Source organism: Elgaria multicarinata, chromosome 7, assembly GCF_023053635.1.
Source record: "Elgaria multicarinata webbii isolate HBS135686 ecotype San Diego chromosome 7, rElgMul1.1.pri, whole genome shotgun sequence".
NCBI lineage: Eukaryota > Metazoa > Chordata > Lepidosauria > Squamata > Anguidae > Elgaria > Elgaria multicarinata.
Genome location: NC_086177.1, coordinates 14,439,370 through 14,462,118, shown reverse-complemented (window position 1 = coordinate 14,462,118; position 22,749 = coordinate 14,439,370). Strand labels below are relative to the sequence as shown.

The window sequence follows — 22,749 nt, the reverse complement described above, 5'->3', positions numbered from 1 at the left end:
GCGCGCTCCTGCTGGCGAGGGGAGGAGAAGGGAGCGCAGCGGCGGCGGCGGCGGCGGCAGTAGTACAAGCAGTAGCAGCAGCAGCTGTCACAGTATCTTCTCCAGCGGCGGAAGGTTGCCAAGCTGAGGTGGCCGTACTACAGAGCGCCGCTGCCGAGCCTGTAGAGAGAACGTACCGGGGAGGGAGGGAGGGGGGGGCTAAGCCAGACGTCGAGCCTCGCCGAGAGAGAGAGAGAGAGAGAGACTCTCGGAGCAAGGCAGTGCATGAAGGAGCCCGCCTCAGAGCCTCCGCCAAAGCCCTCAGCAGGCACCAGCTTCGCTGTAAAAGAGGGAGGCGGCGGCGGCGGCGGCGGCGGTGAAAAAGACGACGACAACGGCAACGCCAAGGCAAGATGCTGCAATTGGGCAAGGTCAGGACCTTGCACTGAAGAAGCCCGGGGGGCGCCGCAGCCACCTCCCTCCTCCCAGCCCGCCTTGAGGATTTGTCTTTTGTTTATTGGTATATGCTCGGGAAACAGCAAGCAGGGGCGACGGCGTTGGGTGAGTCGAGCGATTGCCAGCAGCAGGAGCATCATGGATGATGATGCCCAGGCTTTCTCCTTTTTTTCTTGTGCAGAAGGGCTGCCTCTGGAGGAGGGGGGGGGGAGGAGGAGGAGGAGGAGGGGCCCGCATTGCAAAGCTCTCTCCCTTTCAGCACCCCCCCCCCATTTCTTTTAAAATTCTCCTTTGTGTTTGGATAGAGCGCCGTGTCCCGATTGTCTAGGATTATAAACGTATTTTAATTGATTGGTGTGTGTGTTTTGGGGAGCTCCGCTACAGAGGCAACGAAAGTGGGCTATTTCTGCTGCCTGCCTGCCTGCCTGCTCGTTCCTCTCCCCACCCCCTTTCTTTATACGCTCCCTCGCTGGCTTATGTAGGGCATCGGCAGCAACTCTGCTTCCCTACCACCCTGCAATAATGCACTCATTAGAGCAGTGAAGTCATAAATATATACTGGGGAAGGGGGAGAGGCAAGGCAAGGGGGCTGGTGGGAAATAATCCCCTCTCCCCCAGTCTTTAGTCTCAGACTGCTGAGGACCATGACACTCGCGCTCTGTAATAGTGTGGGGTGTGTGTGTGTGGAATCAACTAGAAATACTTAGTCATTAGTCATACAGCCATGGGTACTGCCTCTCCAGCCTTGGAAAGAGAGGAGGAACGCACCCCACACCCACACCCCACTTTTGTCCGTCGATATTTTTAGGGGATTCAAATAGTGCGATTTCAGAGCAATTCTATCCAGCTTCTCGGGCGTGGGCATATATCTTTATATAAATGGAGGGGGCAGGTAGAGTCCTTTATTTTGCATCACTGCCTGTGAAAGGGCTTTCTTGATATTTGGCTGATTTATAATTAATGGCTGAAAGGAAAGATGCCTCTTGTTCGATCCATTTCCTCCCCCCTTCCTTTCCCCGTTTCTGGTGTGTAATGTGCTTGCATCGATTGCTTCTAACCTAGCCTCCACTGTGAGTCAAGTCGCTACAGAGGAGGTGCAGCAGACGAGACAGTAAATGGTGGTGCACATATTCAGCTTTTACTGGGAATGTTGGAGAAATCTTTCCCAAAGGGACTGTATTAGAAGCTTGGTAAAGTTGTTGGGTGTGTTTTTTTTAATAATAAGAGGATACAGTGAAAGAGGCTGGTCTTGTCAATGTCTTGAACATCTTCCCTTTCAAAAACATACTTTAAATGTTAAGGGTGTGACTTCATTTAGCCGAGAAATGGATGGGGAAGCTTAGCAGTTAATCGCATCCAGGAAACTTTGCAGTAGCTTACTATAGATAATTAGAAAAAGATTGATCGGCATGTTATTAAAGTGCCAGCTATTAACTTTTATGAACTGCAGGGATGGGTATTTACAAACCCTTCCAAAGACTGGTATACAATTTCTCAAGAAAAGCAGCTTGGGAAGTGAAACTTTTAGTCCTCATCGATGATCTATACATCATATAAATAAATGATGTGTGTGACGTCATGCAGTTTGGTGCAGTTCTAATTCTTTGTGAGACGCACACATATGATTATAGGGATTTTTCATTTATTTGTAAGAGAGAATGTAATGCATTCCATGAGAAACAAAAGATCTAGTCAATTTGAAAGGTAGAGTGAAAATGCCTTTAAAACACTCCAATCCTTGCATCATTTTAGTAAAAAAAAAAAAAAAGGCCCACAGATTCCCCATCTACTTTCTGTCAGCTCTATTGCAGGGAATATAGTGCAAGATTGGTTATTTGCAATTGTGGTGAGGTACTGTCTGGCAGAATGAATATATTTAAGATTTCTCAGAAAATAGATTAGAACTTTTAATGCAATGTACAGTCTTCTTGTGGCCCTTGTAGCTCCTGATGGCTTTTGAGAGCATGCAGCAATCTCCTTAGCTGATTTGCCATTATGTGGAAGACTTAAGATGTTTGTGGTAAATCCTCAAAGTCTGTATAGCTGATTCTTTGGAAATCTGGGACAAGTATTCTGTTCTAGGTTTGCCTGAGTCCACCTTTTTAGGGCTTTCAGTGAATACTACTGTATTCAGTGAATACTACTTGCAAGTGAACTTTGCATAGATTAAGCACAGTTAATGAGTCCAATCAGTGGATTGGACCAGTTATACTTGAGGAACAGTTTCCTATCCTGATTGCTGCAGTACAGAAACATGAGATTCCATCTTGATCGTGTCTTCTAGAGGTGGTGTTTTTGCAGTCTGTTATATAAGAGAGGCTTTGAAAATGAAAAAGTGGACAGGGCTGTGTGCACTTGCCAAAGGAAAATGCTATTTAAAGCTGCAGGTAGTCTACACACACACACACACACACCTGTATACCAAGTTGCTTTTGTTATTGTAGATGATAAAGTCTAAGGACTTTGAGGTACGTTAAAAGTAGGTGCAACTACTGTATCTGAATGTTGGTTCTCATATGTCATATTTTAAAAGACAAAATAGAGATGCTTAACTGTGGTTTAAAAAACACAAATCAAGTTTTCCTAAACTAATGAATCTTTATTTCTTAAGATTGGTTTATGCTGCATACAGCTGAGAAGACTGAAATCTTATTTATAAATAACTGCAAAAAAAATTGAGCAAATTGCTCTGAATCATGGTAATTACCTTGATTTCTATCAACAGTAAGGTAACTTGTTTATGAAGAATTATAAGGAAAATCTCTAATGTAACTAGGGTTCATGGGCCATGTTATTTTTAAAATTGTTTTACATGTAATCTTAAAATTATGAATCTTGATCCATCAATGAAGGGGAGAGAACTCGGTATTGCCTATGAGAGTTAAATCTGGTATTTAACTTCAGATATATGTCCTTCTTTGCAGTTCTTTTCAATGTGATTATTGCAGTATAAAAGAACTTCCTGAAGGTTTATTTTAATTAAATATGTACATTTTCAACTGCAACAGAAGCAATATTGCCAAAGAAAGAGAGGAAAAATTATGTGTATTAAAGCCATTTTTCTGAAATGCTTTAGCTCCCTTCTGCTCTTAAAATAATTCCTGTTGAATTAACAAGGTGCTTGCAACTAAAACCATCAGCACTTATGAGTAACTTACAGTGAGTGAGCTGTGTTTCTCACAGGTGCAAGAAGGATGTGGTGAATGGAGGAGGGGTCAGGATATCTTTCAGCAACATTTCTTCTATGCTTTCCATGTAAAAGGTTTCAATGCAGGGGGACTGGCAATTCTGTTTATGGTCCTTGCCCTTACTCTGACAAAGTAAGGAGACCCACAATAGTCTGACTCAATTGGCTGTACAGACAGAATTGAATGAGAGCCAAGTAATTTGAAATGAGGTGGTGGTTGGTGGGTAGTGAATTGAGCTTGGATAGCATTTGGTTACTAAATTTTTGCTTTAAACCTCATTTCACTAACTTGAAATAAGCAATGTGTTTCAAAGTATTTCGGGACAGGGAGTTTGAAATTTCCCCCTGAAATATAATATGATAGTTACTGGCTCATTATTTTATATTTTGCAAATTGTACATCTTGTACTCATGCAGGCTAGATAAGGAGAGGGTTTGCTGCCTTCCATTTGCCAGAAGGGAGCAAGATTTACTGGCCCAATAGAAGAACATGCCACTCTCTCATATGAAGTCTAGGCCATGCCGTGGAACCAGCTGAGTCTTTTACTCACCAGTGCAGTATCCAGTCTACCCAATTTGGGCATAAAATGATGAGCCCATTTTGAGGGTGTCCCCCCACACACCTGTGGACTCATAGAAGCCCTTGTTTGGTCTAAGTTGCTATGCTGTTTGTGCTGAACCAAGAAGGCAGGGGAGTGCAGATTTGTGTTAGGGACTCACAGCTTAAGGCAAGGGCAGTGACAACTAGGGGGATGTGTGGTCCTCCAGGTGTTGTTGGACTACAACTGTCGTCAGCCCTAGCCAGTACTGCCCATAGCAAGGACTGATGGGAGTTGTAGCCCAATCACATTTGGAATGCCACACATTCCTCATCCCTGAGCTAGGGCAAAGGAACAGATAGTCCAATGGAAGTACTGCAAAAGTGTCTCCTGTGGATGTTGAGGGAGATATCTTTGCACAGCCACATAGAGTTGGAGAAGCTATAGGCTGGCAATGTGAATTCGTTAAGCCTGTTTTACCTCCATTCCCTGAAAGGGTGCTTGCAGGATGCTGGGGCTGGTAGACCACTTCCACACCTCTTTATAAGAGCTTTGTGGGTTCTGTAGCATTTTAGCCAGAACCCCTAAAAAGCTGGAACTAATTCACAACAGTATGACCAGCACTTCTGCAAACGTAATGAAAAGTATATATGCAGCTGTTGTGGGTACCTATTGCATGGGGTACCCATAACATCAGACAAAGTGAATAGCACACACAGGCCAGATCTACACCAAGCAGGATATAACACTTTGAAAGCAATTTGAAAACAGTATATGGAATGTGTCATGGCCCCAACAGTTGTCAATGGCATTATAAATCACTACAAAGCAGTAGTGTTGATCCTGCCACATGTACTCTTTCTCCTCTCCCATGCTTGAGAAGTTTTACAGTTGTTGGGTTTTAAAAAATATCTCAGTACTATGAAGGATGTGTGCATATGGCCTGAATCTTCTTGTAATGTGGGCAAGTAAATTTCACAAATTTGTATTCAACTTCGGGAATGAGTTGCAAATAGCAAAGAGGAAAACAATAAACAGGGTTTACTTTCTGCAACAGAATTTACTCTCCCCCATTTCTAGTAGTAAAAGTTTTTCATTTTGGCTGTTGGCCATAACAAAGAATTAACAGAACAAACTGAAAATGGTAGATAATGAGACATTCCAATGATCATGGAGCGAAAGTAATTACAAAGTTCCTAGAAATACTATACTGGAAATTGAGAGAGTGCCTATTTAGACATCACACTAAGCCACCATAGTTAAGGGTTTTGGACTTACTATGGTGGTTTAGCATCTCGTGTAGGGGAAGAAAAACAGCACCATATTGGTTATGGAACCACCCTGGCTAACCATCCTGCTGTAGGACCATTAAGGGACCTCAGAGTGGCTGATTGTAATGGGTGGTGGGCTCCAGGGCCTCTTGCTCTTGTTGTTTAAGGATGGACACTGTGATCCACTGCTGGTGATGTTTGTAATTTGGGGGGGGGGGGGTAATGATTTATTTGCAAACATTTTTGATATTTTGCTGTGGAAAAGTGGCCTAGACATTTTATAAATAATAACCAAATATATTTTGCAGTGCTACCTACATCTTCAAAGTCACTAAAGTTACCTTCTCAACAAAAGTGTTGTATTTGTATTTGTATTTTGGATAAGCAGGAGTAAGTGGAGAAGTCCATCTCTGCGATGTTAAATTGAATGTAAAGTAGTATGCACTGCACATTAGGCATGTGTGAACCTTTGGTTCCTCAAAAGCTTGCCATTTTTTAATGTTCTCACTATGCACCTAGGGTCAACTTTTAAAAACAATCTTCTTCTTGCTACCTCTGTCATTGTAGCTGGTCAGGGAACCTAAAGTGAAAGTGATGAGGTCATGGAGCCACATAGGCAGTTGGATTCAGCCAACATCAGTGAGGTGAAATGGCACCCTCACATTACTCTCATTGTAAGTAGAGGAAAGATGAGTATGGTCACCTCTACAAGTAGGCTGAGTGAGCTACCTGCCTTAGGTGGCTAATGAACCCCCAGCCATTCCCATCATTCTGGGCCAATATCTTACCTGCTGGTAGCAATGTTTGTTTGTTCCTGGCTGGCTACCTCACATAGTAAATGGAAGGGAAAGGAAAGGAAAGGAACCTCTCATGCAAGCACTGAGTCATTACTGACTCTTGGAGGGACGCCAGCTTTCGTTGATGTTTTCTTGGCAGGCCTTATAGCGGGGTGGTTTGCCGTTGCCTTCTCCGGCCATTATTACCTTTCCCCCAGGTAACTGGATACTCATTTTACCAACCTCAGGAGGATGGAAGGCTGAGTCGACCCGAGCCGGCTGCCTGAAACCAGCTTCCGCTGGGATCGAACTCAGGCCGTGGGGAGAGTTTCAGCTGCAGAAACTGCTGCTTTACCGTTTGTGCAAATTTAAAGCTTTTAAATTTGTGCACATTTCTACTCCACAGACTTCCCAGCCTCTAAGTTTGTACAAATTTCCCCTCCATTTACTTATCATCCTCTAATTCGTGCAAATTTAAAGGCTGGGTAGTAAACAGACAGAAAATCCATGCAACACAGTAATTACTCTGAGCCATGAGAATGGGGAAAACTAATAATTCCACTTTCTGGACTCACCAGAGACTCAAGGGAGTGTTGAAAGGGATGAGGATGCCGAAAAGTGTCAGTTCAGCACTTAATAACAAGAGGATTACATTGCAAAATGGAAGATATTCTGTGTTTCCCCCTCACTTTGGTGCACTTACTTTGTATGATTTTTCTTTTCTTTTTTGGTTCTTCTGAATTGCATAAATGTCTTACTATTATTATTTTTTCCATGGTCTTCCACAACTGTGCACAAATTAGTCTGTAAACAGTCATGCCCTGTCAGTTACCTTATGTGTTAGTTACTCCACTTTGGTGTGCCTGCTAACAGCTGAAACATACAAGGAAATTGACAAGGCAAGGCTACACATATAGGACAGCTTGCACACTTGTGAAAAACCAGGGACATATATCTATATATGACCTCATTTATGCAAATTTCAAGATACACCAAAAAAAAAATCCAATTCATGCAAATTACCATTTACATAAATGGTAGGAAACAAAAAAGCAAATGTGCAAAGGATTTCTAGAATTAGTGCTATAGTCTGTCACTGGAATGGAAACACTGCAGAATCCAGTTGGGCTCCAACAGAGCGGAATTCCCAGCATTGAACATCTCTAGCCACCTTCTCCTCTGCCTCAGGTAGCAAAATGTATTGGTTTGGCCCTGGAGAACAAGGAATCCATCAGCCCATTGCCAAACAATTGCGCTGCTACTCCCTCTCTAAACTGTGGTGGCCAATGCATTCACATCACCTCCACCCCCGGGAATTCATTTTGACCTCGGTGATGTTATCCATGGCTAACTCTGGCTACTTGCTACCATTCAATCATCATTGTTCCCCTTTCAGTGTAGAAACATGTTTGCACCCCTTTGCATGACCCTCACCTTAAAAATCACTCAACAGCTGACGCATTCTTGGGGGTATGTGAAAATATTCATGGAAATCAGCAATACGTTTCAGCTTTTCCCAATGTGAACATTTCGTGATCGTTGTTACTGCTTTCATGCATTTTTGACTGAATGCCAAAGCAACCACTTTTTATTTTAATATAAAATATTAATTACGTTGCAGATGAATATTTTGTAATGAATTCACTGCAAGTCTTTCTTGCTGTTTGATAATCTGCCTGTTTTTGTTTAGAGAACTCAATTACAGCAATGAACAGTAAGAATCAGTATAGAAGAAAAAAAAACTAGGAACTGATCTCATCCTGCTCTTTGTTTGGCACAAACTTATCAGAACTATCTATAGCTTCTGAATAAGTACTCAGAGATGTGCAAGGCTTATTTGCCTTTCAAGTTTATAGTATTGAAGATAAAAATGTGTTTTTGGATCACTGTGTATTAAATCTCCTGTGTACAATGCATACCTATGTAGTATTAGTTCTCATTTTCATAGTTTGGGCGTTTTAATGCGAGTAACCTGCCACTTCTCTGATTTTAGTTTTTCTTTCAATTATTTGGTGTCTAGTTTTTTTTATTATTGTGATAGGAATAAATTACTAACTAGCTCACTCACTCCTTCTTCCCCCATTAATTTTTAAAGGCTATCATGCCTGCCCCATAACACATGTTAAGTCAAAAGTCAGGATAGCAGCCAATTCTAGCTCCATAGAAGTCTACAAAACTAAAATGCTAATGTTCTAGTATAACTAGATATTGACTAAGTTGTTAGAGGCTTACACTTCATATCTTGAATTTATACTGCTCATCTTGTTTTTTCTTTGTCTTTCAATGCATTGAATTACATGGCCATCTGGTAGATCAAGAGTTTTTCTAGAGATTGCAAATGTCATTTGGAGTAAAGATCCATTTAGCATATCTAAAAATAAAATGTATTTCTTTGTAATTTATAGAATTCTTTGTATTTTCTTGGTAGCTCTTACCAGGCTTTTTGAAAAAAATCAAAAACGTGTCATGTATACTTGAGATTAAAGAGTCCAAACAAATGCCCCATGCCAACATTGATTCTCTCAATGCTTTGCTTTGAAAATCCTAACCTAATTTTAATATCAGTAGTGTAGTGAAGAAGGCAATACAGGGAGAGATTGTCCAAGTATTTTTTTCCCCCGCACAGGACTGGTGATGTGCCAGATTGACAAATTTCCCTTGATCTCACAAGTGAACAAGACATTCAAATTTTACTGTTCTTTGTGAGCAATTTGCATAGAGGAAGTCAGAGAATGAAGAAAATAATCAAATAGACTCTGGATATTCTTACCTTTTCTTTGATGAGGTTCCTACTTCACTCTAGAACTTTAAATTGTAACTTACTTGCAATACTGTTTGCATTTCTAATTAAGACTAGAATTCACTGGGGGCACTTATACCCCTACTGATTCTTCTCTACCCTGCTAATTCCCTTCCACAAGTGGTGAGTCCTGCCAATTCCACTGTGCAAGTGGGACCCACCTCTTACACAAGGGTGATTTAGCACTTCTTAGGGAACGTCCAAATTGAGAGGAAATGCTTATTTCTGGAAGGAGGCAGGTCACCGAAGCCCCCTCATGTGAGCTCTGCCCATTTGCCTCCTTCCAGAAACAAGTGTTTCTACTTATTTTGAGTTGCCCCAGCAACACTAAATTGCTGATGTGCAACAGCTGGGGGCCGCTTGTGCAACAGAATTGGCAGGACATAAGAGAATTGTTTGGGGTGTAAGTACCAAATTGGATACTGCCTTAAGAGATATAGGTTACATTTCAGCTGACTGAAAACCTTTTGTTAAAGCTTAATATGTTTTACAAGTAGAGCCTATGCAGTCAAAAGTAAGCTCCATTAACTTCAATGGTTCTTACTCCCAGGTAACCATGCATAGGATTGCAATCATGCCCCATAAAACTAATTATGAGATTAGTTGTTTGTTTGTTTGTTTGTGGGTCCTGCACTTCAAAATTTACCCCCACACCACTGTTAGTGTATCTTTGTCATGGACCATTTGATACAAACTCAGTTTTCAATCTGGGTTAATAATGACCTGAATAATATAATTTTTAGAAATATTTATATGGGGAAAAAAGTGTGTCCTAGAATTGAAGAAATACGGTAGCTGGTTCCCCTCTCCCTGCCTCTTCATTCTTCAAGGAGCAGCAGCCTTTTCTTCCTGGACCCAGTTGTGTCCAATGAAGCTATGACTGACTGTTGTTTCCTGTTTGACTAAGGAGGAATCAAAGTACAACTCCTGTCAGCCCTGACTAACAGACTGCATTCTTCTGATACAAAGAATGTACCAGAGGCTCTCTTGCGGGTGACTATGGCAAAGGCAAGATGGATCAGGAAAGTGATACAGGAATGACCTAGTAGAAAGAAGGCTAGCAGCAAATATCTTTTCTTCCTTTTTCCAATAGGGGTGCCAGAGTTCAGTCTTCCCTTCAGCTGTGCTTTGGAGGATCTCATATATGCAGTTGAACGGAGGCGTTTACATTTATAGAACCTCGAAATCCTGTCCGGTACCTTGGATTCTCAAAACTTTTTCCCAGCCTGATCTATCCTTTTTTTTTCCTGTCCACTTTACATTGTGAACTGGAAATTTCATATTGAAGAAGATAATATGAATCAAATAAAAATAACCCATAGTTTGTAATTCAATCATCAAAACCACAAAATACATAGGTTCCTGAGTCAGCATAGAGCAGACTTACAGAGAAACCTAAAGCTTTTAAAACTTGATGTTGTGCAGACTTTATACTGTTAGTTTTACCCTACCCTGTGCCTGCTTACCCTACCCTGTGCCTGTTTGCATTCTCTTCCCCTCCTTATTGTTTTACTATGATTTTATTAGATTGTAAGCCTATGCGGCAGGGTCTTGCTATTTACTGTTTTACTCTGTACAGCACCATGTACATTGATGGTGCTATATAAATAAATAAATAAATAATAATAATAATAATAATAATAATAATGGCAAAGATTAATTTTAGGTGTTGCACAAGGTAAAGTCAATTAAAGCTAAATTGTGAATATTGCCCAGTGGAATGGATCCCTCAGTGCAAAGTCCTGTCATGTATAGGTCTCAGAAAGGCCATGAGGCATTGCCATTTGCAGATAGCTTTATTTAGAACTAGTTTGGAATGTCAGAATCTGTGCAAACTTATCTCTGTCAGAGTTCTCAGGGAAAGGAGTAGCTTCACTCACTCCCTGTCTCGACTTTAAGACTACATGGCTTCTCTGGGAACTTGACAATGTTAGAAAGGTGGGGGGGCCTTGTCAAAGGAGTCACTCAGATTGTAGTGTCATCTTGGTGGGCTGAGCAGTGCCGCCCTCTTTGGAAAGGGCATGGCTTATGTGCCAGAGTCCTTGTCTGTCAAGTGGTTTTGAACAGGCCCACACCTCCCTTTATAAAGAGGAGCAAAGACAAGGAGTGTTTGCGAGGATCATCTTTCGACTTACGGTCCAAAATCCCTCCCCATTTGGATCCATCACTGTTTGGGACTTTGAAAGCACTCTGCACATGGACTCTCTTCTATTTGGACTTTGGATTACTAAGAACTGTGCCATAAAAAGTACTGTGAGGCTTTTCATAGACTTGAACCTCATTTGTTGTGGATTGTGTGTTAGTTCATCAACTGCTCAGAGTAAGGGTAAACTGGGGTTGATTTTTATTGTTGGACTTTTTTTCTGCAGACTCAGGTGGCGGGGAGTTCCCTGTGCTAAAGCATCAGCACGGGACTTCTTCTGACTGAGATTTTTACCTTCCCCGTGATCTTGTTTTGGCTTTGGCCATGATCCCTGAGCTACCAATGTGTGGTCTGCATATGTAACAGCTCCCATGGGATGGTTTTCTAAGCCTTTCAAGAATATCCCATTGTGATTGCCTTTTGGAACAGACCAGGAATCATTCCCCTCCCTTGGCCAGGTTTGGAACCCATTTTTGAACTGTTGAGATGGCAACTAGGAAACCAGGTGTTGACTGTACGTTATCTGGAAGCCTAAAGCATTGGATCATCAGTCAGCTTTAAGTATTTCTGAAGTGTGTAACCATTAAGCTTTTCACCATGAGATTTCCCTCAATAAAAGAAGTCTCACTGATGTGGATGTCCCATGTCAGTTTGCCAGAATGTTTGAATGCCAGAGGAAACGGGAAACATGATAAGTCCCTCTTCAGGTGATATAAAATCTTCCTTTGATCTGGTGGTAGATTCTGCTCTGAACAGCTAAATTCAATATTTTCTGAAGAACAAACACATACAAGATAGTGGTTCTGTTTCATGGGGCAGGGGAGCGAAAATCCATAGCTAGGCAATACCTTTATTAGGACCAACAAAAATTCCACAAAGTTGTGTAAGCTTTCGAGTTCTCCAGAACTCTTCATCAGGGTATGTAGTACAAAAATGAGGGGGTAGGGGAAGAAATAGGAAAGTCCAAGATATGAACCCCTGATGTTGCGGATTGTCTGTATATATTACACAAATAGAGTACACTGTGTTCTCAGTTGTTTACAAGAACTTGATTGTTTACAATATTTAAGCACCGTTCATTCTTATGGATATCAAGCCTGTATAAGAAGGGTATGAAAAAATTAATCATACCAAACTAAAACAAGATAATACAGTAAAAGCAAAGGAAGTAAAACAAATTGCAAAACTATTAAAACAACAGAACAACTAACAGATGGACCTTTAAAATGCCTGGAGAAATAAAATGGTTTTAACCTTGTCCTGAAAAGATCACAGTGTTGATTGCCATTGTAACTTTATGCAGAGGGTATTCCACAGTCACCACAGAAAAGGTTGTGTTATCCCTTCTGCTTTGAGCTAAAGGGACTCATAAAGCATGGACAGGTTGATAGGGGGAGATGAGTTCCTTTAGGTATTTGGGTCCCAAGCCTTGCAGCTCTATAAAGGTAAGTACAGGCACCTTAAATTGATCTCAGAAGTGATCAGGTAACCAGTGCAGTGCTCTTAGAATCAGTATATGATTCCACCTAGTTTCACCAGTTAAAATACCGGCCACCACATTGTTTGCTAGTTGAAGCTTCTGGGTTGTCATCAAGGACAGCCCCATGTACAAAGAATAGCAGTTAAGGGGTTGCCAGAATATGGATCACTATGGCCAAGCTATTCCCATCCAGGAACAGTAGTAGCTGGTGAACTACCCAAAGCTAGTAAAAAGCACTCCATGCCACTGGGACCTCGAATAACAATGCTGTACTAAGGAGTATGCTCACCTATGTGCCTGCTCTTTCAGAAGAAATGCAACCCTGTCTAGAGCAAATTATGCATCCTGTTCCTGGACATGGGAATAACCACAGTACCTTTACTTTCATGTCAGGATTCAGCTTCAGTTTAATGGCCATCATCCAGCCCATTACTAAATCCAGACACTGGTTCAGCCTCTGTAGCACTGGCTGATTCGAATGACAGAGTTAAATGACTTTCATCAGGAAACAGAGTGCAACTCACTTTGTTCTCCTGGACCTCTCAGCAGCCTTTGCTAGCATCAACCATGGTATAATTCTGGCTCACCAAGCTGTGGTAGGACTGGGAGGCATTGTATTACTGTGGTTCCTGTCCTTTCTGAAGGGACGTACCCAGAAGATGCTGGGAGACTCCTGTTGTCCCCCTTGGCCTTTGGGCTGCCACAAGATTCAATCTTGTCCCCCCTGCTTTTTAACATCTATATGAAGCCACTGAAAGAAGTCATCCAGAGGCTAAAGAATCATGAATACAATACAATGATGATACCCAGCTCTACCTTTCATTTCCTCCAACTTCTCTCAGGGACGGTATGGAAACCTTAAACTGAGAGCAGTTTTTCAATGGATGAGGGCAAACAAACCCAGGCTTAATCTATATAAAATAGATGTATAGTGGGTGGGGAAAACTGCTAATCTGAATGGAGGTGTGGGGCCAGTTCCACTGAAGAACTTTGTACGCAGCTTTGGGATTCTGGACTCCGTGCGATCTATGGACATACAGGTGCCATCGGTTACCAGGATTGCCTTTGGTCAGCTTCATCTGATTTGCAAGCTCTGGGGAAAGTGGATCTTACTACAGTCATTCAAGCCTTGTTATATTCACACCAGGCTACTGTAATGTGCTTTACATGGAGATACCTTTTGAAGATGGTTCAAAAGCTTCCACCTGGTTGCTTGTGGGGGGCTAAGTAATCAGAGTATATAACACCATTTCTGTACCAGCTGTGCCACTTACCAGTGTATTTGAGGCTCAATTCAAAGTGCTGGTGATTATCTTTACAGAAATGTAATAAATAAATAAATAAATATAAATAGGACCAGTTTATTTTAAAGGTTGCCTGAACCACCTTATGAACCTGCTTAGACTCCAAGATCTGTTATAGAGGCCCTGCTCATGTGCCCACTAGTGAAATCTATCAGGTTAATGTGTCTTTTCTTTGGTGACCCCATTCATATGGAATGTTCTTCTGGCATGAAATTTGCCCTGCCTATTTTTAAATGGCCCTTTAAAAAAACTGGCAGTCTGCTTTTTAATTAATGCTGGATTATATCCAATCTTTTATTTTATTATTAAAATAATAAAATAAAAGATTCCATATAATCCAGCATTTTTTTATTGCCATTGAAGTGCTATTCAATACTTGTGTTTGATACAGTATGTATCTCACTGCTTCATGCTTTTATTTTGTAAAGATCCTTTAAAACATTTTTACTTTAAAGGCAGGATAAAAAATATTTTCAATATTGATTCTGGATAAGAGAAGTCTCTGTGCCAAAGTGTTGTTCCTCCCAGATATTGCATTCTGAGCAGCTGTTCCTATGTCCAGTAATGCCATAGTAAACATACTTATTTTTGATACATTATTTTTCTTTAACAGAACCTTGGTGGTAGTATTGCTAGTTCCTTCACTGCTCTTAGTTTTAGACTGTGTGACTTCTCCCATGACTGTAGTATTTTGATAAAGGAATCACACTTGGCACAAGTTTCCTTGTCATATAGCTGTCAAAGGTAGTGGAGCCTTTTGGTGTTGGAAGTTTGAAATGCTAAGCCTTAGCAATCTTTTCCTCTAATAGGCATTCAATCACCTGAGTTGGTATCAGTTTAGAAGTGAACTGGGTGACCCAAAAATAAGGTGGTAGTTTCTACATACTCCCCTGAGGCCCTAGCTTTGCAGAACTATATAAGTTTGTAAATGAAAAGGACAATTTAAAATAAAAAATCCCAGAAACAGTATACCAGGAACTGTGAGTTTAATGAATGTTGATGGCACTTGAGCCTATGTAGAAGGGGGAAGTGAAGGATCTAAAAACAGAAATCAGGCAGACTATAGTTCTCTTCACACTTTACTCACATAAAAGGGATGTGAGGTGTCATCTCTGGCCCCGCCTTCAACAATGCAGCCTCTTCCTGGCCCTACCTGTGTTATCCATACTGGATATCTGAAGCAAGGAAGCCAACGTTCATAGAAGTCTATAACTGTAGGCAATCAGGATTCCAGGTAGGGCTGTGCACAGACCTCTCCCCTGATTCACCTCAGAGGCTGATTTGGGAGCTCCAGCTTGCTCCTGAATTTGTTACAAACATATATAGAAACATAGTATTATTGAAATTGCCCATTAGCCAACACACTAGGAAATATGGTATCTCTAGTCGGCATCTATTCAGATTTGACCAATTAATTGAATAACCAGACAAATCACCAAAAATTTTAACCAATTTAAGCAGTTGCTGAGAATTTTTCTAGTCTAATATGTTTAATGAAGCATTCATTTTTATCTGGGGGCACTTTGTCCTTGTACCTGGTCCTAATCTGAATTTGCTGATCACAAGTTTCTTTTATAAAAGTGTATTATTAATATTATGCATATAAGTACATTATCAGAAGTGGTAATTGTTTCCTATGGAGCCTATATTTTAATAATACTATGTTTCTATATATGCTTGTAACAAATTCAGCAGCTGCTTCCATATTTATGGTGCTGCGTTTTTTGAATTTCTGCACTAGCCATATGTTTTCCATGTTATTAATCCTGTATTATCTTTGGTGATATTGAGATGAAAAAAGACAAACAAGAGCAATTTCCATTTTTCCTGCTACAGCATTACTATACAGTACACGGGAACATCCTAGAGTTTTCCTCCTAGACTTTGTAAGGTTTTTTGTAATCAGCAATTCTTGCACTGTTAAAACCACACACACACACACACACACACACACACACACACACACACACAGAAGTGCTGTGTGTCTTATAGCCTATACTAATTCAACCTTAGTCGCAGGAACCAAACCTGCACAAGAGGGAATTGAGTGTTTCTAACCATACTGATTTGGAAACAAATTCCATTTAAATCAATAGGGCTTTCATCCAAATAAACCTATTTAGAATTGTGGTGGTAGAATGCTTCCAGAAGCTGTTCAGTTTCAGATTGTTTGGAAACTAAGAGCCTCTTGGAAGGAGAGCATTCCATACTTGTTAAATTTTTTAAAGTGTACAAATGTGCTGTTTTGGTTCATAATGACATAGACTCGAGAGCTTTCCTATGCAGTGCTACTTATGAATTCGAAGAACCCCTGAGGCATTTTGCCTGTAGCCCTGACACATCCAAATGCTATTGGATCAGGTGGCAGTTTCTGCCTGTTGCAGCTGGTGATGTGGCAGAGTGATTACTTTATTTTCATTTTAATCCATTTCCATTTAAGATGTTGCTTTGTACCTAATGGGATCTAAACAATGAACAAAAGCAAAGTCTCTTGGGTCTAGTCTGCTGCCATCTTTATTTATTTTTTTATTCCAAAATAGATACGTACTTAATATGAAGCACGAAGCTGTAACTTCAGGCAGCATTTTCCTATTGCCTCATTTCATCTCTTTCTTTTTCAAAATGAGCTCCAGTTCAGAGTAAAGGGACATGGGTACAAAAATTGTCCAAGGCCAGCATTGCTTCATGGCTTTCTTGACATTGGTGATCACTGTGAATGGGAAAAGAGCACTGTGATTTCCAATACATTTCTCTCGGTATTCTCCTGGAGTGGTGACTAGGAGCAAGCACAGATGGCTTCCTCGGGTATTGCCAAAGTGCAGATGGTTACGCTGAGATCAAGTACATAAAGGCCTAGATCCAGATAATTGTGCAGTTACTTCTATGCACCCAGAAGAGGATTTAGCAGTGTTTCCTCAAACAGTAACCCTTCATACCAGATGGCAAGTTACTACTTTTGATGCTGCCCTAATTTTCAGTAGTTTATAATATAACCCTGGAAACTTCTGTTCAAAAGAAGGAAAAACAAAAAACTGCTGGGTATCTACAAGCTGTTGAATCAACCTAAAAAGACTCTTTTAAACCGAGTGAAAGAAAATACTGAACTAAAGAAGTGATGGAGAAGGGTTTTATTTCACTTGGGTAATCTGGAATATGAACTCCCCATTTTTGAATTCCATCCTCTAAATTTGGGTTTAACTTTGGCTAGATTGTTCTCATTTGTGGTGGTTTTTTAACAAACAAAAAACAGTTGTAATTTGTTCTATATAGTCATATATTAAAGGAGCAGAGAACTCCCCCTTTAGTTAAGGTGAGTTGCAAAAAAGAAAAAAAAGGTTCTACCATTATAAACCTCAAATGTCTAATGCTTATAAATATGTCACCTGAGCTAAAGAGTTGAAACTTGTCATCCATAATCTACTGATAAATTCTACAATTGTGCAAAATTTAAACTAATCCAGTACAAATTGCTGCAGATACAACAAGTTAAAAAGTGCTGAAAATTGAGAATTTGTACTTTTTACTCTATGCTGCATTTTGGCATATCATTTATTTTTTACATACTGGGGGGGGTACTCCAGATGTTCTTTATTCAGGCTTGCCAAGGAGGTGTTTCTTTCATTGGTCTGGCGAAATTCTGAGGAGTGATTCAAAAGTTAGTTTTTTTCTGCCACATGAAATCCTATGGCAGCAACTGCTGACAAAGTTACGTCAGGCATGCTTAGCCTCACTCTGAAGCTAGAATGCTGTCAGTATTCTAGTGTTTTGAGAGGATTTCCAGAGTTTCTATCAGTATTCTGACAGTAGGAGAGTAGTAGCAGGAAACTGTCAACTGAGATAAGAGTGATGTAATTTTGAAAGCTGAGGGAATTACTCTCACTGATTGACAGATCACTGATGAAAAGAGGGAGAAAAAGAAAAAAAAGTTATGCTGGAATCCTGTGCAGGCTTCCTCAGAAGTAGGGCTGTGCATCACTTCAGCTCCAGATCTGAATTCCAAGCTGAACCAGGTCAATTTGGATCAGATCAATCCAATCCCAAAGTGGGTTGGGATGGGGCTGAAGGGCTTCGAAGATTGGGCCAATCTGGACAGCCGCCTGCCCAGCTGTGTGAGCCCCCTGCTCCTTACCTGGACTCATTGGCAGGGCCGGTACCAGACTATTTTGCATCCTAGGCAAGGTGAGCTACTTGCAAATCCCCCCACAAATTGCCAACTTCAATTCAGCTGTACAAGAAGAGTTTCTGAACTATTATTTCCTTTTGTTATGTTTTTTCTTAAAACAGCTAATTTGTATAAAACTGTGACCCTTAAAGGTCAGTACTGCACCCCTCTGAGGTCTGTACCCTAGGCGTCTGCCTAGTTGGCCTAATCGTAGCATCGCCCCTCATTGGGAATGCCCACAACCACAGCTGTAACCATTTTTTTCACAGCAATGAAATGTGGTAATGGCAGCCATAAGGTCATCATGTACACAATGTTACAGGCGTAAATGGGCTGGGTGGGGAGCTTGCACAGTTGGGAGGGGATAATTCAGATGTCCAAATTTCACTTCAAATCTTTTTTAATCAATTTTTCTTGTGGATTTTTAAACAAAATAAAAACCATAAATGGAAATAAAAAAACAAAACAAAAACAAAAATAAAATAATAAAAAATAGACATACATTGAAGTATGTAGTTGTATCTTGCTTCAGTTCTTGAGTCTAAATCAGGTTGGACTGGGTCTGAATCAAGCTGAGTGAGTCAGGGCTATTTCAGAAGCTCTGAACCAGCCTCCAAAATGGATCCGAGTTCTTGTGCACAGCCCTACCCAGAAACAAGCTATTCTGAACATATAAGGACATATCCATTGATATGAATGAATGACTTGTTTGTGTTTTGTTTTTAGTTTATATCCCCCCCCCACACACACAAATCACTGTAATAATAAACTTCCTTTTAAAAACTAAGGCAATTCAATGATTAAAAAACCTGCTGTTTTAAGACAAACAAAGTCAGGAAACTGGAAGCTAAGGCTGATTTCTTAGTAGACATGGTCTGTTATCAGTAATAATGTTGTGCAATGTCACAAACTATGCTTGCTTACAAGCAATAAACAGGCATGACTCAGATTCCTCTAGCAGTAAGGCTCATATGCGTCATAAGACAATACAGGATCAGGACAATGTGGGGTATCTTTGCTGATCCCAGGCACTCCACCTTCCCTATCTGGATTTGAGCCTGGAAAAGCAAGGAAAGATATTGGCACATGAACGGTAAATTACACAAGCAGAATTCATGACATTGTACTGATCATGAGATATGTCAGTTAAGGCATCAGCCTTAGCTTCTAATTTTTTGGTTATGTAGAGTTTGAGCCAACATGAGGTGGCCTTATGTCTGGACATAAACTGGCATTTTAAAAAAAAGTATATTTTTGTGTGTGTGTATCCTATATAGGTGTTACTTATCTCATTATCCTTGCACTATACATGACAAGTGGAAATAGTTTGGGAATAAACATATATAAATTATGTATACAATCATGACTGAGTGCTAGTGAGCTTTATAGATTCTGCAGGGGAATTTTTTAAAGAAAAAATCCACAGAAATATATCCATACTTTTAGAGAAAAGGAAATATGTCTATGTTAATAGGGCTGCCCCAGAAGTCTGTTAACTGTGACAATGATGTAACAAGCCTTAGGGGGATTCTGGAGCTGTCTGAGCTGCTTGCAAAGTTTTACAAAAGCCAGAGGCAAGGCAGAACATCTACTACTCAAACTATAATTGTCCTCCAAAGTAAAAATATAGGGCATCACATTTTTGAATTGCTAACTAGAATGGGAGGCATTTGGATACACTGTGTTTTTAAAGGATATAGGTCTTTGAATAGATCTCTATAGGGTTTAGAATTCATACGCTATTGAAAATAAAACACAGAAATAGCCCTACAGACTGTTATAGCAGAAATATGTAGGAATACTAACTGCTATTCGGGAATAGTGCTTAAAACAAATATTGTTTGGGGGTTATTAGATCCATGAAACAGTACTTCTGCCCATGAATGTGAAGGATAGTAGGAATACTGAAGAAAATAAATCCTAAACTCATTTCCTAGGGGAAAAAAGGACAGTATTCTGTCAGCCCCTACTACTGGTGGCCATAATGTAGAAATTCTGGGGACAAGCCCCAAAATGAGTGGAAACGCTCGTTTCTGCAACTGGCAGGGGCTGGCTGCATGTGGAAGGCCCCTGTTGGATCCATCCCACACAATTTATATGTTAGAAAACTACTGTATATGTAGATGTTCAGATCTTTTAAGCTTAAACTGTTTCAGTTCAATTTTGTCCACGCATTAAAGGAGATATTAAATGGAATGAGATTGGAGTGGCATGAATGAGGTAAATAGTGCTGTTAAGAACTCAGTTATTTCAATGGAAGTGAATATACACATGGCCATAGTTTTATATAGATTTTGGGCTAGTTGCTATCAACTACCTTGGCAGTAGGATTCTGTGGAGAGAAATTCTGCAGGAAAGATGGCTCAAACTAGTGGTTTTTAAACTTTAATCCACTGCTGGCTGGCTGCCCACACAAATACACAACATTGTCATCTAATCTAAACAGCACTTTCGAGTAAAGAGGAACATTTGTTCACATTTGCCTTTATTATTTTGAGCCAGGACTAGCTCTAGCTCAAGATTCCAGTGCATTTCAGAATTAGAGCAACTTAAACTAATATGGGTCCTGATTGGTATTTCCAGACTACCAATGTCATCTTCCTAGGCATAGGATAATCAGACTATTTGTAGCCCTTTTCATTTTCATGTATGCTCAGCCTTAAGTTTGTTTCCCCCGTTTTTGCATTAATCTGCAATTTTAAAAACTCTGCTCAAAATGTGCATATAAATACATAGATTAACACATTCTCTCAAAATACACAGTCTGGGAATTTAAGATTAAATTGGTTCATATCAGAATTTGCCAAGATTGTATTCATCAAGCATCCCTACTTCCCTTCACCTTCAATAGAAAGTATTAGGATGGTTACTATGGGACTTCAGCTACTAGAATAATCCTTTATTTACATAATATTAATGCATAGTTTGAGGTTATAAAACAGTACCCTCATGCTTTCCAAAAAAGTCACTATCCTATTTTTTAATGCAACTTATATATTTTTATGGCATGTTGCTGACATAAACTAATTACCTATCTAACTTACTAAAGTGTTTCTTTCCGGTCTAGGATTTTGTTCAGTTTGTTTTTTATAAGAACTTGCAAAATTCAAAAATGTTGTCAGAAATGGGACAGGAAGAACTTAGGGTGTAAAGGAACTGGATATGAGTGGGATTTATTTTAAGCCAGATCTTCCACTCAGAAAAAGTGATGGAATGGAAAAGTTGGAGAAGTGTTAAGACCAGTCTGGGTACTAAGATCAGAACAGACCCTATTATCAATACCACTGCCCACAGAGGTTTGTGGGATAGTGGCATGTGAAAGGGCGTTTTCTGTGGTGGCCTCAAGGTTGTGGATTTCCCTCCCCTCTGAGGTGTGTGTTCATTGTATGCATTTTTTTTTTTTTTTTTTGGCAAGCTGAAATGCACCTCTTCACCTTTGGAAGTGGATTTTGATTTGAGTGGAGCTTTTGGTGATTTTATTGAAATGTATGTACCTTCTCTTAGGACTATAATGTGAAGACTGGACTATAAATTTAAATAAATAGTGTTTATGCATGTGTTCAGAGAGAATGAATTAGAACCCAGATTTTGAGTGTTCTAAGTTGTGGTATGGCTCTGTTTTAGAACAGAATGTAATATAGGCTGCCTAATTTTTATATTTATTGTTGTTATTATTATTTTCCTTTTATTGTGAATTTAACAAAACAGAACAGAAAACGTATCATGGGAAAAGCAAAAAAAAGAACAAATATTACATGCATAAGAACGTCAATTTTCCCCCATCAAATATACCATTCATAAAAAAGGAAGAGAGCAATGCATAGGTTTCAAGAAAAGCTGACCAAATATCCATGTATTTATTCACTCACAAGTGGCGTTTATAGACCACCTGTTCAAATGTTGATAGTGTTGTCATGTCTTCAGTCCATTGCATTATGGGAAGTGAACATTTATTCTTCCAATGTAATATTATCAGTCTTTTTAGCTGTCATAAGGGCTCAGAAAATTCATTTGCACTGACCATGCATTAACTTCCAAGAAACTGGTAGGTAGTTTAGGAGGACATGCACATCATTCCATATTAAAAACTATTTCAATACAAAGTTTATCCTTATTATGACCTCCTCCCAAAGGGGGGCAACTATTGAACATAGCCGAAACATGAATAAAAGAAACATTGGGTGCATTAGACAAAACCTTATTAAAGAGGTGTTGTGGAGCCCAGTAAACCTGAACTTTTTTTTTGCTTAATATTGCATAGCCTAAGATCAGTAGAAGCTTCGGATAAAGATGGTAAGACAACAATCCATTGATTAGGCAAAATGGGATGCTCCAATTCTCTATTCTATTCCTGTCTTAGACCTTGGGTATCATATTTATTTACTGATACTAAATATATATATGGATTGTGGGTCAATGTGCCTGTTCAGCCGGCTATAAGTGTTTCCAACAGTAATGGAGGCTCTGAAGCTGTAAGAACAGCTGGACCAAACCTAGATTCCAGAAAATGTTGCAATTGCAAATATTGCCATTCAGCCATAGCAGATAAATTATATTTAACACTTAGGTCAAAAAATTACAAAAACTCATCATCTGGACCTATTAATTGATCCAAAGTAAAAATCATTCTGTCTGTCCATGTCCTCCAAAAG

The 22,749-nt window shown here is 39.9% G+C and overlaps 1 protein-coding gene across 2 annotated transcripts in view; it reads left to right on the top strand.

Moving 5' to 3' along the window:
• The first annotated feature begins 369 nt into the window (after positions 1-369).
• The window catches only part of CTNND2 (catenin delta 2), a 636,702-nt gene continuing 614,322 nt past the window's right edge, over positions 370-22,749 (top strand). For both annotated transcript variants that reach the window (XM_063130230.1, XM_063130228.1), the window contains exon 1: positions 370-540. In XM_063130230.1, coding sequence (XP_062986300.1) covers positions 504-540 — 37 coding nt within the window. In that variant the 5' untranslated portion in view covers positions 370-503. The remainder of the gene's footprint in view (positions 541-22,749) is intronic.